At 35.1% G+C, this 19,319-nt stretch overlaps 1 protein-coding gene across 20 annotated transcripts in view; it reads left to right on the plus strand.

Moving 5' to 3' along the window:
* SLF1 (SMC5/6 complex localization factor 1) overlaps positions 1–19,319 on the plus strand; it is a 76,344-nt gene that overhangs the window by 27,428 nt on the left and 29,597 nt on the right. For 9 of the 20 annotated variants that reach the window (XM_086413119.1, XM_086413127.1, XM_086413125.1 and 6 more), the window contains exons 6-13: positions 4,195–4,338; positions 6,360–6,437; positions 7,008–7,154; positions 7,978–8,115; positions 9,519–9,641; positions 11,258–11,311; positions 12,859–13,017; positions 13,832–13,995. In XM_086413119.1, the coding sequence (XP_086269245.1) occupies positions 4,195–4,338; positions 6,360–6,437; positions 7,008–7,154; positions 7,978–8,115; positions 9,519–9,641; positions 11,258–11,311; positions 12,859–13,017; positions 13,832–13,995 (1,007 nt within the window). Of the gene's footprint in view, positions 1–549; positions 607–4,194; positions 4,339–6,359; positions 6,438–7,007; positions 7,155–7,977; positions 8,116–9,180; positions 9,318–9,518; positions 9,642–11,257; positions 11,312–12,858; positions 13,018–13,831; positions 13,996–15,898; positions 17,310–19,006; positions 19,164–19,319 lie in introns of those variants that run through there. The other 11 variants (XR_015168287.1, XM_086413118.1, XM_086413130.1 and 8 more) reach the window with 7 other exon arrangements.

The following is a 19,319-nucleotide window of genomic DNA, read 5'->3' on the forward strand; positions in this document are numbered from 1 at the left end:
TCAGTATCTTTTGAAAAGCTATTTCTCTTCTTAAACAGCTCCTCTCCACTCACTACTCTCCGTCTCTGTGCTTGCCTACTTTCTGCTTATCATTCAGTTTGCAGTTATAATGTTGCCTCTTCAAGAAAGCCTCCCTGGCCTTCTTAAGATAGTTAGGTCCACCTATAATGTGTTCTAATATCATTATTTTGCTTTATAGTACTCATCACAATTGTAATTAATTAATTGGCTGGTTACCTGGTTAATGTCTTTTCCCCCATCTGTTAGTAAACCAAAAGCACTGTGTCCTCAAAGATGATGTCTGTCTTTTCCATAGTTATATCTGAATCATTTTGTATAAGCCTGGCACATGAATTCTCATTTTATATCTATATTTGTTGGATTAATAGAGAAATTATGAATGACCCTTGAGTATTCCAAGAGTAGATGTAATATATCATTCTATAATTACCTTTCCCTACTGAGTAGCAGCAGTGTGGATTGGAAATTTAACCTTAGTTCAGAGGATGGATCTGCTTGGACTGTGGATAATCTCATTGTCCTTGACAGTGATTGGTCTAGGAATGGGCATGTCAACCAATTCTAATTCATTGGACATACAGAGAGGTATGTAAGACCTTCTGGGAAGTTTCTTTTTCATTCTGAAAAAAGCCTCTGGCAGCCTGGTGTCTGCTAGATGTGAAGTGGAAAAATGCCATTCTTTGACCATGAGAAGAAGTAGCCTTAGGATGAAACCAGTCCTGTAGACAGCAGAGTTTAGAGACAGAATGTAGACTCCCATAGAGATGCTTGAGGTGCTGGATTAGTCAGCCCTGAAGCCTGACTTAGCACTGGACCATATTGCCGTTCTGTGAGGTAGGAATTTCCATGCTGTTTATGTTACTTTGAATTGGTTTTCTGTTAATGGTAGCTAAAAGCATCCTATCTGATGTATCTAAACAGTTTAAACGTAGTATTAACCGTCAAAAGAATGAGAACCATTCTTAACTAAATTAGAAAAGGTGTCTAAATTCCCCTTTTTCTATGGAAAGAAATGAATTAAATGTAATAATGTGCTTTTTCCATCATCTTATTTTGCAGTAGTCTGACTACAGTCACATTCAACTGCTGAAGTACTAGAGGGCAGCAATAGTGTATCAAGCAAACTTAAAGATAGCCTCTAACTTCTATTTGTTTTAGCATACATTTTTTATAAACTCTGGAGTAGACAGCTGAGAGTTAGTTCATAACCATTCATAACCTTTTTGGCATAGAATATAATACAGTCCTCATTAGATGGATTCTGAAGTGTTCTCTAAGAAGGGTTGCCATATACAATGACTGAGCTAAAAGTAACAATTAAGCAGTTGTTTAAAAGAAATAGTTTTGTTTAATCTCCTTAACTTTCTGGAAAGTCACTTAGTAACAGAATCGGCAATTATTTAGTTCAAGTTTATAGATATCTATTTAAGACTTTTGCCTACCAGGCTCTCTTCTATGCACTGTGGAAAATGAAAAAGACCACCTGCCAGACTGCGAAAACAGAACATTGCAAAACAGAATGTGGAAACTGTTAATTACAGTTTAGTGTGTATTGTGCATTGGTAAAATCATGTGTAAGTTGTAGAGATACAGAAGAGTCAGTGACTAATGAATCGCAGTTGTTTGGCCCAAGGAAGATTCACAAAAAGGAGAGGATCCTTAGGAATATTCAAAATTTCTTTTGATTTTCAGCCTAAGAAATAAGATGAACTACAGAAAGCTCTTATGGAAATACAGTAGTAATAATTGAAAAAAATACACACTTTTTGTTCCAGATCAACTAATAACTGTTACTCTAGGCCATTATTTATTGATTACTATGTGCCAGGCACTATACTAAGCACTTTTTACCCTTAGTCTTATTTTAAACCATATATTCCTATGTAGTATGTATTATGGCCCCATTTTATGGTTAGTGAAGTATAATTGAGTTTAATAATTTTCCCATGATCTTACAACTATCATATCAGATCAAAAATGTAAGAGCAAACACTTAAAAAATTTTAAGACTGCTGCTCTCCTTGAGTCTCCCCTTTTCTTATTTTGAGTATTAATAGCTTTCCTTGATACTTACCTGGTCTCTTTCTGGAGAGTTAAAAATAGTTAATGTTGTAAAGATTACCATACACTAGTAGTCATTCTTGGGTTATGAGATTCAGCTGAAGAATCTGAGGATACATACTAGTTAAAAGCCATGTAGAACACTGGGAATTCCCTGGTGGTCTAGTGGTTGGGACTCAGCACTTCCAGGGGGCCTGGGTTCAATCCCTGGCCAGGGCACTAAGATCCCACAAGCCACAGGATGTGGCAAAAAAAAAAACAAAACACCACCACCATGTAGAGCACAGGGCACTTGAAAGGTGCTTGTTCTGATTACTTGACCTCTCTGGCTCTCCATCCAGTCTTGGGAATTCATTGAAGTTGTATGTCAACTTGTATGGCTTAATCAAAGAAAAGCCTTACCTATTGGAGATCAAATCATAGCCATACCTGTTTTAAAATAGAAAACAAACCTAAGTATGCGAATCAGAAGCCAAGGCAGCTATCATTGCCACACTGTTTTGCCCTGTCTTAGATAGTAAAATAATTTACTGAATTGGTAAGCTTTTGCTCATCTGTTTGGGGAATGCATTATACTATATGAAGAAAATTAGACATGCCATCTTTTCCCAGATCATATAGGAGACAGATACCTAACATAGTGCCTAGTGTATAGTTGGCACTAAAATATTCATAAAATAAAGAATAAGAAATATTTACAGATAATGCCCATAGTTTTCACAAGGGTAGCCCTTTGGAGAGCATATTAGTGGCTTGGAGATAATTATATGTTGATGTTTAGCACTGTAGAAAATAAATTATTTTCTAAAGTTTCACATTTGGTGTCATAGTTTATCAGGTTCTGATTTTTAACTATTTAACTTAAATAGGATACTTTAATTATACATTTTAATACACAGATCAGTATATAGCATCTGAAATGGATGTTTAAATATACTTTGAAAACAGTATGTTCTTCCCTAGGTGCTAATGATAATGGTATTTTTTTTGCATATGTATTCTAGGTAACTGGAATCTAATTGTGATTAATGCATCCTATATTTTAGACATTCTTTGATGATCTAAGCCTGAGGATCTGTCCTCTTTATCAACATTGTGAAATTTGAAGCTAGAAACTCAGTTTATCCCCATTACAGTTGTCCTTAATGGAAATTATACATTCAGACTAATACTTACCTTGATTCTAGGAACAGGAAAGAAGGAAAGTCTTCATTTTTCTTAGTTTTCCATTTCACTTTCCTGAGTAACTGAAGAAATGTAATCAGCTACTCTTAGGGATTGTTCTCTAGTGGCAGGATTGCCAGCTGCCAAAGTACCCTCACATCCATATAGGAAGCCCAGAACAAGTGAAAGGGAACCAGAGATCACACCATAGGCCTTAGCACATTTTGGCTATTTCATAATTGCTCCCTAGGAGGACAGTGATTCTCCGAGTCTCTGTGTAAAGATAGTCAGTCTCTGAATATCCTTGCATAAGTACTTGAATTCATCTTTATTCTCAATTCTTTATGTTACTAAACTTCTAGAATAATATGTATAAGTACACATGCAACTTTTTAAAAAATTATTATTGGTAGGTAGTTATGATACCAGTTTAGATTTCTTAGTAAGAGAAATGTGTTGAGATAGAGTTTGGTGAAGATAATTGCTTATTAATATTCAAGTAAAAGCTGTGAGTTCAACTATTAGTCTGTTTTCTTTGTGTGATAGATTTGCAAATAAGTCTTACTAGTAAAAAAGCTGAAAAATAATCAGAGAAATAATCTATAATCGGAAAATTTTGAAATAGATTGTAACTTGGTAAGGGATTAGATAAAATGTTCTTGTGATTATTTATAAAAGGAGTTGCCTGTTACTAGACTAACAAACACTAGCTTTTCTTGAGATACATTTTTACTGCTACTTTATTCAGGACCTTTGTTGTAATGATTTTTTTTTTTTTTTTCCCCTTCAAGGAATTTACTAGTGTTTAATAAACTTTGATTTAGGTGCATTTTTTCTACTTGTTTGACCTCTAAAATATTTTGCAATTATAAAATTGGATATCATATAGAGTATATAATGTTAAATTATACTTAATTGGTTGCCCAAACCATTTTTACATACATACAGAAAGAAATTCATAACGATGAAGATTCCCAAACCAATTCTACTTGGAAGAACCATAGCAGTCAAGAAAAAAGCAATGATTTCCGGGAAAATATGGGATTTCTTGAAATGAAAGGTACCTTAAAAGAGACCATGTGCAGAACACAGGTAACATTTTATCATCTAAAAGAACAGAAATTTTCTATGTTTCTGATTTTTCTTTCAAAATTGTAGGAGAGGTGTTATTTGGTGAAAAAACACTGATTTTGGAATCACAGAGCTGGTATTGGAACCCAAATCTGATTTTCAGTCTATAATTTGAACATACTAAGTCTGTAATTTGAACATAGATACTGTCCTATGTCTGTTTTGAAGCTCTTATTGAAGTAATACATATGTACATGTAGAAATTCAGTTTCTAATACATAGTGTGTTGTCAACACATGATAATTACTTAAAACAATTCTCTATATTGAATGTAATGTGTGTCTTACAAAGGAGTCAGCAATAATGTATTGGTCTAAATATATGGTCTAAATTCAGGTATTTTACTGCATATAGATCAGGTTTTCTTCAGTGACATAAGGAACTTCTACTTTGATTAAATATGGAAAACAAAAACATGAAGGACTCTGAACTTGAAGCAATGAAAAGTACCTTCAGAAAGTGTATATGTGGCTCTCAACTAAAACTTTTCAGATAGCAGGAGCAACTAAAACAGTCTAAACTAGAATATTTTTTAATGTGATTAGAAATAAATTAAAATTTGTTTTTACTGCATCTGTCAAGTTTTTTCCTTGAGAATTTTAGGAACAATTTGGAACTTCTGCAACTAAATAGTACCTTACAAAATCATAAGTGGAGAGAGTAAATAAAACTTTCCAAGCACTTAAAATATTTTTACAATTTTTTCTAGTTTTTTCAAAATACAGTTGTTGGTGGGAATATAATTTTGTACACCCACTGTAGAAAATAATATGGCAGTTTCCCAGAAAAACTAAAACTGGAACTACCATTTGACTAAGCAGTTTCATTCCTGGGTACATATTAGAGAAAAAAAGAAACTGCCATGATATGAAAGCAACCTAAGTGTGCATCAACAAATGAATGGATAAAGAAGATGGGATATATATATTAATATATATGTGTGTGTGTGTGTGTGTTTATACACATATATAGTGAAATATTAGTTTAAAAAAATGAAAGTTTGGCATTTGCAATGTTTGCAAACATCAGTGTTTGCAAACAACATTGATGGAGTTGGATTCCCAGGTGGTGCTAGTGTTAAAGAACCCACCTGCTAAGGCAGGAGATACAAGAGTTGTGGGTTTGATCCCTGGGTTGAGAAAATCCCCTGGAGGAAGACATGGCAACCCACTCCAGTATTCTTGCTTAGAGAATCCCAGGGACAGAAGAGCCTGGCAGGCTACGGTCCATAAGGTGGCAAAGAGTCAGCCACAACTGAAGTGACTTAGCACACACAGATGGACTTGGAGGGTGTTACACTAGTAAAGTAAGTCAGAGAAAGACAAATGCAGTATAATTTATATTTGGAATCTAAAAGATAAAGCAAACTAGTGAATAATACAAAAATGAAATGGACTCACAGATATGGAGAACAAACTAGTGGTTACCAGTGCGGAGAGGGAATGGTGATGGCAGGAGAGTGCAGTATAGGGCTAGGGGAGTAAGAGGTACAAACCGTTACGTGTGAGGTAAGCTGCAAGGATATATTGTACAACACAGGGAATATAGCCAGTAATTTACAGTAATTATAAGCTGAGTATAACCTTTAAAAAGTGTGAATCGCAACGTTGTACATGTATAACTTATTATTGTACATCAGCTATATCAAAATTTTAAAAAGTAAAAAGAATATATCTGTAAATATCTTGTTCTTTTTAGAACTCAGAAGAATGTATTATCAAATTCAGGTAGCAATTTCTATTTTTTTAAATAAGTTTCCTTGTATAAAGAATAAATAATATAGTTTGCAATACTTTTTATCTTGTTTAATGGTCGAGGAAATCCCCTACAGAAGGGAATGGCTACCCACTTCAGTCTTCTTGCCTGGAGGATTCCATGGATATAGATAAGAGTCTGGTGGGCTACAGTCCATGGGATCACAGGGTTGAACTCTACTGAGCAACTAACACATACACACAGTATAATAATATTGATTATTATAGGGCTTCCCAGGTGGTGCTAGTGGTAAAGAACCTGCCTGCCAATGCAGAAGACATAAGTTTGTGGGTTCAGTCCCTGAGGTAAGAAGATCCCCTGAAGGAGGGCATGGCAACCCAACCCAGTATTTTTGCCTAGAGAATCTCTGTGGACAAAGGAGCCTGTGGGCTACAGTCCACAGGGTCGCAAAGAGTCAGACACGACCAAAGTGATTGAGCACAATGTTATCATATCTATTTCCTATACAGAGATTTTCTGAGATGTTTAATTTGATATGCCTAAATAATGGGAAAACTCTATTTGATATCCAGTGTATTTTCACAAATACTTGGAAAATAATGAGGATAACCAAATCTGCTTTGATTAAGCATATGGCAGCTTTTTTAAAAAGCAGAAATTCCAAGAAAGATTAAGTTAACAAAATACCTAAATTAAGTATATGCGCAAACACTTCGAGAACTAAATATCTGTATTTTTCTGCTTCATCATAGTATAGCTAAAATGTAATATAATGCATAATACTCTGTTTAATCTTATGTCTATGTTTTATAAAACCTGTTTTTTTGAGTGAGATTTTTGTTTTGACTTGCGTTGGTTGTGTTGAGGCTTTGCTTAATGTATGCTCTAACTAAAGTATTTTTACAAACATGCAGAAAGAAATGAAAAATCATGATGAAGATGTTACTATTAGTTCTATTTTGACTGAACATCAGAGCAAAGAAAGATTCAGAGATTCTAGGAAAAATTTGAAATTTGTTAAAATGAGAAATGCCTTAGGAAGGCATACTTACGGAAATCAGGTAAGACCTTCTCAGTTAAAAGTTATCTATTATTTTATACTCTTTTCTAATGTTGTCATTTATGAAGTTGTTTCTTCTGAACTGTGTGTGTATGTGTTGATAAAGCATTTGTGTACAGTTTTTGAAAGAGTAAAAAGGTATATATGTTAAGAAATAGAGCATTCCCAACTTTTGAACATCTTGCTGTGTGTCATTTCCAAACCGTGTCCCTTTTTCTTCCTCTTACCCATGATAGGTAACCTCTGTTAAAATTTGTTTTAATTATTTTCTTGATTTTCATTATAGTTTTACTACCTACCAATATGTTATTTTCCCTCCCAATAAGTTTGCCTGTTAATGAACTTTTTGTAGTTCATGGTATTTTTAATTTTCTGTGACTTGCTTTTTTGCTGGTGCATATATTTCATTGTTTCACAGTTATACGTTTTATCCATTTTACTATTGTTAAGTATTTGGGTTTGTTTTTGATGGATTGTTTAGTTTTTTTTAAAATTATGAGCATTTCTGTTATGAGCACTATGAACATTTTCTTATTGATTCTTGGTGCACATGTTCAAGAGTTCCTCTAGCCTAGGATATATGCCTGAGAGAATTCTAGGTCCTAAGACCTCTACGTGTTTAACTCTACTAAGTAATGATCTACTAAGCTTTCCAAAATACTTTACTAATGTATACCCACTCCAACAGTAGGTGAAGTTTCCTATTGTATATAACTATTTTTTAATGTGTTTTAAGTCCAACTCTTCTTGAATTTATTTGGATTTAGTAACGTACATCATTCATGTTGAGATTTGTTTAATTTTGATTTAAATATATGTGGAAGGAAATGAAGAAAAAAGATGAAGATATTCAAAGGATTTATACCTTGAGGAAAAAACGCAAAAAAGAGAAAGAAAGAGATTCCAGGAAGGACACTGAACATGATAGGAGTACCTTAAGAAAGCACATTTATAGAGATCAGGTAAAATTTTGTAAGCTAAAAGTTTTAATTTTCTCTGGTTCTTCCTTAATATCACCTTTACATATAACCTGGTTTTTGTGATTGTTTGCTGTGTCAAATGTAACCTGTAAATCTTATGGAAAGAATTTTCTCATTTTTTTCTGGTATAATATTCATAATTTTATAATTAGCTTTGGTTCACAATGAAAGTATTTTTACATGTGTACAGAAATAATTTGAATTAATGATCAAGGTGTTCAAATATGTTTTATTTTTCCTGACAAAAAGGAAAAGAAAGGTTCTGGGAAAAGAGGGTAAAATTTTTAAAATGGAAAATACATGGTATGTAGTTTGAGTAATACATTCTAATCTAAATTTTAGTTTATCTTGTTCATCCCCGGTATAGAATAGACCATTATTAATAAGATAGCTTGTCTTTTTTTAAATGTTTGTTTTATTCATTTATTTATTTTTGGCTGTGCTGGGTCTTTGTTGCTGCGTGGGCTCTTCTCCAGTTGCAGCAAGCAAGGACTGTTCTCTAGTCGCAATGTGTGGGTTTCCCCTTACAGTGGCTTCTCTTGTTGCAGAGCGTTGGCTCGAGGGTGTGCAGGCGTCAGTTAGTTGTGGCACATGGACTCAGGAGTTGCGGCTCCCGGGCTCTGGACAAGCTCAATATTTGTGGTGCAGGGGCTTCCTTGCTCTGTGACATGTGGAATCTTCCCAGATCAGAGATAGAATCATTGTCTCCTGCAGGTGGATTCTTTACCACTGAGCTACCAGGGAAGCCCCGATATCTTTTCTTTTAAACGAGATCCTTCTTGAGCTAATTGTTCTAGAGTATAATTTTGTTTTACCGTATAAACCATAGCATGTTTACATGTATTCAGAAGGATCTTCAGAAAAATGATAAAGGTAAATAAACAATCATGTTTTGTGGTTTGAGTGCTCGGTCGTGTCTGACTTTTGCAACCCTGTGAACTGTAGCCTGCCCGGCTCCTCTGTCCATGGTATTCTCCAGGCAAGAATACTGGAGTGGGTTGCCATTTGCTACTCCAGGGATCAAACCCACATCTCCTGCATTGGCAGGCGGATTCTTCACCAGTGTGCCACCTGGGAAGCCCCATTTTTGTGGGAGCATGACAACAAAAATAAGAGAGGTTTCAGAAAAGATTTGGAATAGGTTAAAAGGAAAATGCGTAAGGAAGGGAACATGTAAATATCAGGTAAAACTTTCCAATTAAAACATACTATTTTTAATTTTTTTAAATTTCATTGTGTAATCTTTTTCTAATATGGTTGTATGTATCTTTGCTGTAATTAACACTGCATGAATATGTTCTGGTGTTATGTTGTCCATTTGATACTTAGCATTTGTGTTAGCACTCTTTGGTACATTGTCTAAAGTAGTTCTTATATGTATACAGAAAGAAAGGAAGAATTCTGTTTTTGCTGGTCATGCCAAAGAATCAAAAACCAAGGATATCAGGACAAATGTGGATATTGTTGACCTAAAGAATGCCTTAAGGAAACACATATATAGAGCTCAGGTAGAATTTGGCTTTGTGTAGTTTTCTTGTCATTCTGCAGTGTTACCAATATATAATATAGTAATAACAATAATGAGTCATTTTATTATATTTAATATTCTTAACATAATTTTCTTAGTTCATTAATTTTTGTAAATAGTAATGATTGTATTTGGACAATGAGTAAGAAAATGTAAATTGATGAATTCTCTGCTGTTTATAACTCAGTGACGTCATGGAGAAATTATGAATTTTCTAAACCTTTCTAAGTTGTTGGTGTTTCTTGGTTTAGCCTCAGTTTGAGGAAAGCTTTGAGGTGCCCTGGGTTTGGGGGAAGGGCTTTTTCAGGGTTCTTGCCCTGCCCCAAATAATGGGGTGTCCCTAATGATGTGGGATCACCATCTTTTCTCCCCATCTTCAGAGTAAAGGACTTTTTTTCCCCTGCCTTTATTCAGCAGGTTACTGGTTTTCATCTGTGTCCTGATAGTACATACTAGCATTTGCTGCCTTGACCACAGCAGCCACTTTTCTTTCACATTTCAGCCTTCACCAGCTGGGAGACTGACTTTAGCCTCCCATCCTGTCCCTTTTCCTTTCCCTGAGTACACAGTGAGGTCCATGGAGAAGATCATGCCATTGAGTGCAAACGCCCCTCATTTTATTGATTCCCAAGGGTTTTGTTCTCTCACTCTGTCCCACACTTAGCCATTAGCAAGTGGCAACAAATTTAAGCTCAGATTTTCTTACCTACTGTATCGGAGTCCTCCTCTTCCTAATCCACTGTCTCAGATAAAGCAGTACTCATGTCCTTGGAGGCTCCTGTCTTTCTTCATATTTCTGTTTAGTTGGTTGCACTAACACCTCTGCTGTCAGAAGGGTTCAGGTACAATTAGGGTTTCATAGACTTTCCAGCTTTTTCTTGTTTGTAATGTGGGAATGCCTCTCCTTCCAGCTTTCTATATCTTAAGTGGAAGCCAGATATTTTCATTTGTATTCCTTGTGTTAGTAGCAAGATGGAGCATATTTTATGCCTTCACTTGCCACTTGTGTATTTTTTCTTCTGCCAGTTGCTTGTTGGTATTTTCTGTATTTTTCCAGTAGGTGGTTTTATACCATTGCTTCTAGAACTCTTGATGTAATCAGGGTGTTATTTCTTTTCATGTTTGTTGCAAATATCTGTTTGTTGCAAATATTTTTCCAGTATAATTTTTTAAACAAGTACAAACTTAGAGATATTTGACAACAATAGAGGAAGATTTTACCTGTGATTATGTATAAAACACGACTACATTTTTTCCTATGTATTTTTTGTACAAAATGCTCTCTCCATTTATATTTCTAATAATTCAAGTACTAAGGACAGTGGACCTCTTCAAGTCTTAAAAGTGAATATGACCTTATTTTTTAATCTCTTTTATTTTAGAAAGGGGGAAAAAAGAAACTGTTCATACTCAAGAGAGTGCCATGTCCCTAAAATGGTAGATTAGAGGTCACTAGTAAACATAAGAATCAGATCAATTACATCTATTAATGTCTTCCCAAATCTGTTTTGTACGTTTGGCCAAGGTTTTAAACTTTGTAAGTTGAAGTGTATTTTTCGACCTAAAAATGTTTAATTAATGATTTCTGTTTTGTAGGCTGTAAGATACCGTGGCATTAGAATAGATAAACAACCAGCATACAATGTTGAGGTAAGAGATTTGGAGTAAGATAGTAATGGGGGCAAAAAGCTTTACGTTTTATTATTCTGTTTTGTTTGTTTGTTTGTTTTGGCTGTGCTGGGTCTCCATCGCTGCACAGGCTTTTCTCCAGTGTTGGTGAGCCAGGGCTCCTCTTGCTGCAGTGCTCGGCTTGCTCCTTGCCGTGCCTTCTCTTGTTACGGGGCTCGGGCTCTAGGGCCCAGGCTCAGTGGTTGCAGTACGTGGGCCACGTGTCGCCCGCAGCGTGTGGGATCTTCCCAGATTAAGGCAGATCCTTACTGTGTCTCCTGTATTGGCAGGTGGATTCTTTACCACTGAGCCATCAGGGAATCCCCTATTTTTAGGTGGTTTTTTTTTTTTATGTAAAGAAATGTGCTGTCAGCAAGGCAAAGATTCCTATCGGACTTGAAATGTAGTTTCTCTCATCAGATATGAAAAAAAAATAGTATTCTATCAAAGCTCAAAAAAAATTCTATGCAATAATAAAAATTGATAAGAATTAAAAACTTGTGCGCATCACAGGTGAGTTGTGTATCTCTCTTCATAACATTTCATAGCTTTCATAATTACTACTTAGATTAAATTTTCAGTATAATATTTATAAAAGTATACTATTTTCTTTGTATCCTTCATTCCTTCAAAATTGACTTCTTTATTCTATTTAGTTTTTCACAGTATTCTTGATTCTCAACTAGTTCAAAGTAGTCACTTTTATTGTTAAAAATATTTTGATCAAGGAGGATGTATTTTGTGGAACTCTTAGAGTTGTGTTAATGTGCCTCTGTAGAGTAATTTTATGTTAACAGCAATTGTTACTTTTTGCAAGTATTGATTGTACTTGATGATGTCTTAATATATTCAGTATATATTAATAGACAAAGTTTGCTTATAAGTTTAAAAGAACACCAAAAAGTAATTTTGCACCTGAATTAGAACTGTGTGTATATGCACTAACATGTGTAAATAGATAGCCAATGGGAATTTGCTGTATGACTCTGGAAACTCAAACTGAAGCTCTGTAATAACTTAGAAGGGTGGAAATGGGCGGAAGGTGGGAGGGAAATTCAAGAGAGAAGGGACATATGTAAACATACGGTTAATTCATGTTGATGTATGACAGAAATCAAACCAGTATTGTAAAGCAATCATCAATCAATTAAAAATAAATAAATATTTTTTTTTTAATTAAAAAAAAGAACTATGTGTAGTTGTACTTCTAACTGAAGTCTCATTAGCAGCCAGACTTTGCAAATGCCTTTTGAAGTTTTCTTTAGAGGTACTATTTCCCTATACTATTCAAGGTGACAAAGACTGATAAATAGAACAATTAACAATGTATATGTTTTATGGTATAATTTTATTGTTGTAAAACACATTCATATAAATCATTCTTTTTGAACCACAAAACAATCTAGTGAAGTAGTGAGACCAGAGATTGTACATTGTACAGATGAGGAAATTCAGGCTCCTTACTAATTCAAAATTTCGTATCAGAATTTTCCTCTTCCTTTTGAGTCATAGAATCTTTCCTTTTGTAGGTTAAAAATGCTGAATTTCCACGAGGAATATTAAATTTAATTGAAAGCCTCATAGAAGGACAGTTTTTTAAAGAAGCAATTGAGGAACTTTCCTCTTTGCAAGCACATTATATCCCTCCTGTTTATCTTCTCCATGCTCTTCTAGAAAACATTCTACAGGTAAGAGCAGTCTTACGTATTGATGGTCTTTCAAAGAATGTTAAAATGCAAATTTTCTCTTTTTGCATATTTATAGTTATTTTTGTATGTTTATATTATTATGTATATATTTGTTGTTTTCTCTTCCTTATTTGTTTCCCTCATTTTAATAAGAAATGAGACACCCATTTATTACTGTTTCTTTTGTTTTTAAATTAAATTGTTTTAATATTTTTCTCAGAATTTTTTTTCTGTGGCAGTAATCAAATTTCAGAGATCTAGAAGGTCATTTAGTAAATTACTCAGTACATTGGTAATCATTTTTATTCATAGTATATGTAGGTACTGAATTTACTCTTTTAACTGTGAAAACCAATGAAAACACCTTTTCAAAGGTAGATTTCTATCAAGATAGATTTCTAGTTATATTCTTTATCAAGGTACCAATTAGAAGAAAAAACAGGTTTAAGCTGTGTCAGACTAACATTGGTAATAAGTCAGAATGTTGCATGTAAAGTTTCTTTAGTTTATTTCAAGTCACATTTGGGGACTCAATCTCAGTATAATCATGAGAAGTAAATGGACATTTTATATAAGTTAGTCCCAATAGCTGAGATTGTCTAATACGCAGATGCATGTTTAGAGTATGCTTCTCTCAGTTGCAGTCAGTATTCAATTAGCTAAACATCATGCTCCCATCTGTTCTCCTTTGTCCAAACACATATTTTTGCCAAGAAAGTTAGATCTGGGTTATTAGAGTTTTAAACTAAGTTAGCTGGTAAAACGGTACTTTTAGCCATCTTGTTTTCTTTCTTTCTTTGTTTTTAAATAATAGGATAACATAGATACGTTTTCTGGTCGATACTTTCATATATTGTCAGCTCTTCTTCACCTTCACCCTCCTTGGAAGTCCCCAGCCATGTCAACATATTACTTAGAATTGTTTCAGTGTCCAACTTGTATGAAAGGGACATGGTCTCTAATAGAAGTGCTTATCAGGTAAGGAATTTCACATGCAAGGGTGCTCAATTTCATACAGTCCGTGTTCTCCTATGTATTTTTTAGATATTGATAAATATGTTTCTTTTTAGAAAAAGTTATTTTTGTGTGTGTGATGTTTGTGTGTTGTGTTTAACACAAGGGCTAAATTGGTCATGTTTGTCAGTCATTTTATTTTAAAAAAAAAGTTTAGTAAATATATGAAGTGGACTTACAGGAATGCTAAATCATTCTTTGTTTTCTTTTTAACAAAATACATTTGAACTTTGTTGTAAAAAGTAAGAAAATTAATTTATTGCATATGAACATTATCAAATTTTGGTCATTGTCAGTATAAACATTTGTAACTGTGTACAGTATCTGTTTTAGTGTTTCTATTTTTTCAGCTAGGAATTTGAATTTTGAAATGGAACTTAATGTTTCCTAAATATGTCATCTTTTTCATGCCTCTGCACATGCTGTCATCTGCCTAAATCCTTCCTTTGTCTTCCATATGTTAATCTTTTCAGAAATCGCTCCTATTTCTGCTGCTTTCTCTCAAACAGAACTAATCGATTTTTCCATTTTTTTCTGATAGCTCTGTGTATCTGATAGCCCTCCTTTGTCTGCGAAGTACTTTGTTTTTATCCAAATGTTTGATTTTAGCACGAGTCCATAGTAATAAGAGAAAGGTTACTTGACTAGCCAGGCGAAGGCTAGATCCTTGGTTACTTCTTTGAGATCATAAGGATTTACCTACCATCTTGGTTGTATTATATTTAACGCAAGCTAATTGGCTAGCTAGCATGCATTTATTTATTCATTAAAAAAAAAAGTTATTGAGTAGTTACTGGAAGCCAGGCACTGTGCTATGTTTCAAGGGGTAAAAAGATAAAATCATAATTCCTGCACCTTTTTTCTTAGCTTCTGCACTTTTGAAGAGATGAGCACAGTTCTAACACAGTACTGTCTCAACACAGGTGTAGGAAGTGAAGATATATGGTTTATTTATTTGCCATTCTTCCTAATTTTCAAATCTGTTTCTTCCTTCATTGTCATCACATTTATTTAAAAGCCTTCATTGCTCTTTATGTAAACTGTTGCACTACCAACCTTGTTGACCTTGATTCTACTTTTTTCCTTTTGTCTTCCAAAGTACCCCAGTATGGTCTTTCCAAAGTGGTCTTATTATTTCCCAGATAAAAGTCCTTCATTAAGACATACATCACCTATAGAAAACATTTAAAATTCCTTCGCAAAACATGTAAGACCCTCCATAATTTAGCCCTCTGTGTGTCTTCATTCTTATCTTCATCTTTTCCCAAGTGTACCCAATGACTGAAATCTTTTTTAAAAATTTTACCTATATGTATGAATTTTTGACCATGCTGGGTCTTTGTTGCTGCGTGGGCTTTTCTTGAGTCGCAGCAAGCAGGGGCTCCTCTTGTTGTGGAGCATGGACTGTGGGGCATGCAGGCTTTGGTAGTTGTGGCTCCTGGACTCTTCTAGAACACAGGCTCTCTAGTTGTGGCCCACATGCTTAGTTGCTCCATGGCATGTGGGATCGTCCCCAAATAAGGGATTGAACCCATGTCTCCTACATTGGCAGGCGGATTTCTTTATCACCACACCGCCAGGGAAGGCCCTGTTTTTCATTTCTTAACCGTTTGCTCTTAGATTTTCTCTGCCTTCTATAAACTTCCATTCCTGACACCCTGTAAATACCTGACTACTCCTAATTATCCTTTAGAGTACAGGTGAAATGCGACTTCTATCTCTTGCCCTTTGCCTTGAGTTAAGTTTCTTATTTAAATCAGCCTCTGGCTTTTGTCTTTGTTTTTAATTCTTTATTGTTGTAACGTTAGTTTGTAACATTATGTAAGTTGCATATGAACATTGTATTTCTGCTTTTGTGTACCTGCAGTGTGCTCACCAGGAAAACTGAGTTTTCTGCTGTTACCATACAGTTGATCTTCTCTCCACCCACCCCAGCCCTTCCCCCTCTGGTAACCGCTACTCTGCTTCTGTGTGCTTGTTTAGGTTTGGTCTAATTTGCTCATTTATTTTGGTCATTTGTTTTTTATATTCCACAGTCACAGGGTATATGTCTTTCTCTGACTTGTTTCACTTAATACGCTCCAAGTCTATCCATGTTGTCACAAATGGCAAGATTTTTTTTTTCCGAGTAGTATTCTATTATGTGTGTGTGTGTGTGTGTGTGTGTGTGAACGTGTGTCATATCGTTATTCATTTGTTGATGGGCTCTTACGGTTATTTCCATATTTTGGCCAGTGTAAAATATTGTTGGAATAAACAAAGGGTGTGTATATCTTTTCAAATTAGCGTTTTTGTATTCTTTGTATAAATGCCCAGAAGTGGGATAGCTGGATCTTAATGGTAGTTCTGTTCTTAATTTTTTTCTTTATATATATATTATATTCAAGTAGTGTCTCAGGTGCACAGCAAGGTGATCCACTTACACATAGTGTTGTTGTTGCTCCATCTCTCAGTCGTGTCCGACCCTTTCTGACCCCATGGACTGCAGCACACCAGGCTTCCCTGTCCATCACCATCTCCTGGAATTTGCTCAAGCTCAATGAGGTCCATTGAGTTGATGATGCCATCCAACCATCTCATCCTCTGTCGTCCCCTTCTCCTCCTGCTTTCAATCTTTCCCAGCATCAGGGTCTTTTCCAGTGAGTTGGCTCTTCATATCAGGTGGCCAAAGTATTGGAGCTTTAGCTTCAACATCAGTCCCTCCAATGAATATTCAGGGTTGATTTCCCTTAGGATTGACTGGTTTGATTTCCTTGCTGCCCAAGGGACTCTCAAGAGTCTTCTCCAACAGCACAATTCAAAAGCATGAATTCTTTGGCACTTAGCCTTCTTTATGGTCTAGCTCTAACATCCATACGTGGCTGTTGGAAAAACATAGCTTTGACTAGGTGAACTTTTGTTGGCAAACTGATGTCTTGGCTATTTAATAGGTTGTCTAGCTTTTCATAGCTTTTCTTCCAAGGAGCAAGTGTCTTAATTTCATGGCTGCAGTTACCGTCCATAGTGATTTTGGAGCCCAAGAAAATAAAGTCTGTCACTGTTTCTTTTTCTGGCACTTTTCCCATCTATTTGCCATGAAGTGATGGGACCGGATACCATGATCTTAGTTTTTGAATACTGAGTTTTAAGCCAGCTTTGTCATTCTCCTCTTTCACCTTCATCAAGAGGCCCTTTAATTCCTCTTCACTTTCTGCCATAAGGGTGGTGTTATCTGCATATCTGAGGTTATTGGTATTTCTCCCAGCATTCTTGATTCCAGCTTGTGCTTCATCCAGCCCGGCATTTCATATGATGTACTCTTCATATAAGTTAAATAAACAGGGTAACAATGTACAGCCTTGATGTACTCCTTTTCCAATTTGGAACCAGTCCATTGTTCCATGTTGTTGTAACTGTTGCTTCTTGACCTGCATACACATTTCTTAGGAGGCAAGTAAGGTTGTCTGGTAGTCCTGTCTCTTTTTAAGAATTTTCCACAGTTTGTTGTGATCCAGAGTCGAAGGCTTTAGCATAGTCAGTGAAGCAGAAATAGATGTTTTTCAGGAATTCCCTTGCTTTTTCTGTGATGCAGCAGATGTTAGCAATTTGATCTCTGGTTCCTCTTCCTTTTTTAAGTCCATGTTGTATATTTGGAAGTTTTCAGTTTATGTACTGCTGAAGCCTAGCTTGAAGGATTTTTGAGCATTAACTTCCTAACATGTGAAATGAGTGCAGTTGTTCGGTAGTTCAAACATTCTTTGGCATTTCCCATCTAAAAGAAGTTACCCATATACACATACATTATTTTTGAGATTATTTTCCATTATAGTTTATTATAAGATGTTGACTATAGTTCCCTTTGTTGCTTATTGCATATCTGTTTTTTATTAGAAATATAGTATTGTATTCATACTAAGTCAAACAAGTGAAATCAAAATGTCAAATTTTCTAGCCAGGCAAAAATTCAGAAGTTTTCTAAAATATATATATTATATTATACATACTTTATATATATATGTATACAGAGACTTTTCTACTACACTTGATAGTCTTGAGAAAAAATGTCAAAAAAGAAGAGAGACAAATTGGAAAACACAAACTAAATGAAATGGGAGCACTGGATATGAAATAGAAGTGAAACTAGATAAAAATAAACGATCCTCATATAATCCAGTTGCTTTTAAATAAACATGGCTGCTCATTAGAAACATATCTGGAGCTCTGGATAAAAAAAGCAGTACCTGGGCATTTGTATTTTTCAAAAAATTCCAAGATTATTCTGATATGGATCTGGATTTTAAAAAGTGATTACAGATTTTTCTATTAAATGATAGTTTTGGTGATGTAGAATTCTATTATTTTCTGTTGACCAATCATAAATATAGTAGTATTAAGTCAATGTAATAGTTATGTAATCACAATAGTAAATGATGTTTATCAGTTTTCACAGTCAATAGCCAGGCAAAAAATAAAAGATAATTACAGCTGCATGCCATAATAGAAACATGATTAGCCTTGAGGGATCTCCATACTGATTTACATTCCCTCCAACAGTGTATGTAAGCAGCCTCTGAATTTCAGAAGAGTAGATGCTCAGTGTTAAAACATCTCTCTCCTCAGTGCTTATATCTGGAACATAATAAATGCTTAATAAAGATTTGAATGAATTAATTGATGCTACCAGAAATGGATTTCAGACAGCTTAAAGGTAGACTTTTTAATAAACAGATACCAGATCTAATTATTAAATAACTATGTCTGTTGGGAGTCTAGTGGAAGGTGCCTAGGAAAGTGGTAGGAATGTAAATGAGCTGGATGATATTAGTCTACTTCTGAGTGTATTTTTGAAATATTTCATAATATGCTGCTGCTAAGTCACTTCAGTCGTGTCCGACTCTGCGTGACCCCATAGATGGCAGCCCACCAGGCTCCCCCATCCCTGGGATTCTCCAGGCAAGAACACTGGAGTGGGTTGCCATTTCCTTCTCCAATGCAGGAAAGTGAAAAGTGAAAGTGAAGTCGCTCAGTCGTGTCCGACCCTCAGTGACCCCATGGACTGCAGCCTACCAGGCTCCTCCATCCATGGAATTTTCCAGGCAAGAGTACTGGAGTGGGGTGCCATTGCCTTCTCCATATAAAATGAAAAAATGATACTATTGTATCCATCTCTGGCAGTTTTCAGGTAGAGTTAAATAACTGTGGTCAAGGAGGACCTTTTAGACTAGATTGAAGTATCAAATGGATTATTAAATTTAATAGCTGTTAAATAGAATACCACACTACTCTGTTAGTGTGGTATTCTAAAGGAG

The sequence above is a fragment of the Bos grunniens genome, chromosome 7, assembly GCF_055505025.1.
Source record: "Bos grunniens cultivar Pamir isolate PY7600 chromosome 7, Bosgru_T2T1.0, whole genome shotgun sequence".
Taxonomy (NCBI): Eukaryota; Metazoa; Chordata; class Mammalia; order Artiodactyla; family Bovidae; genus Bos; species Bos grunniens.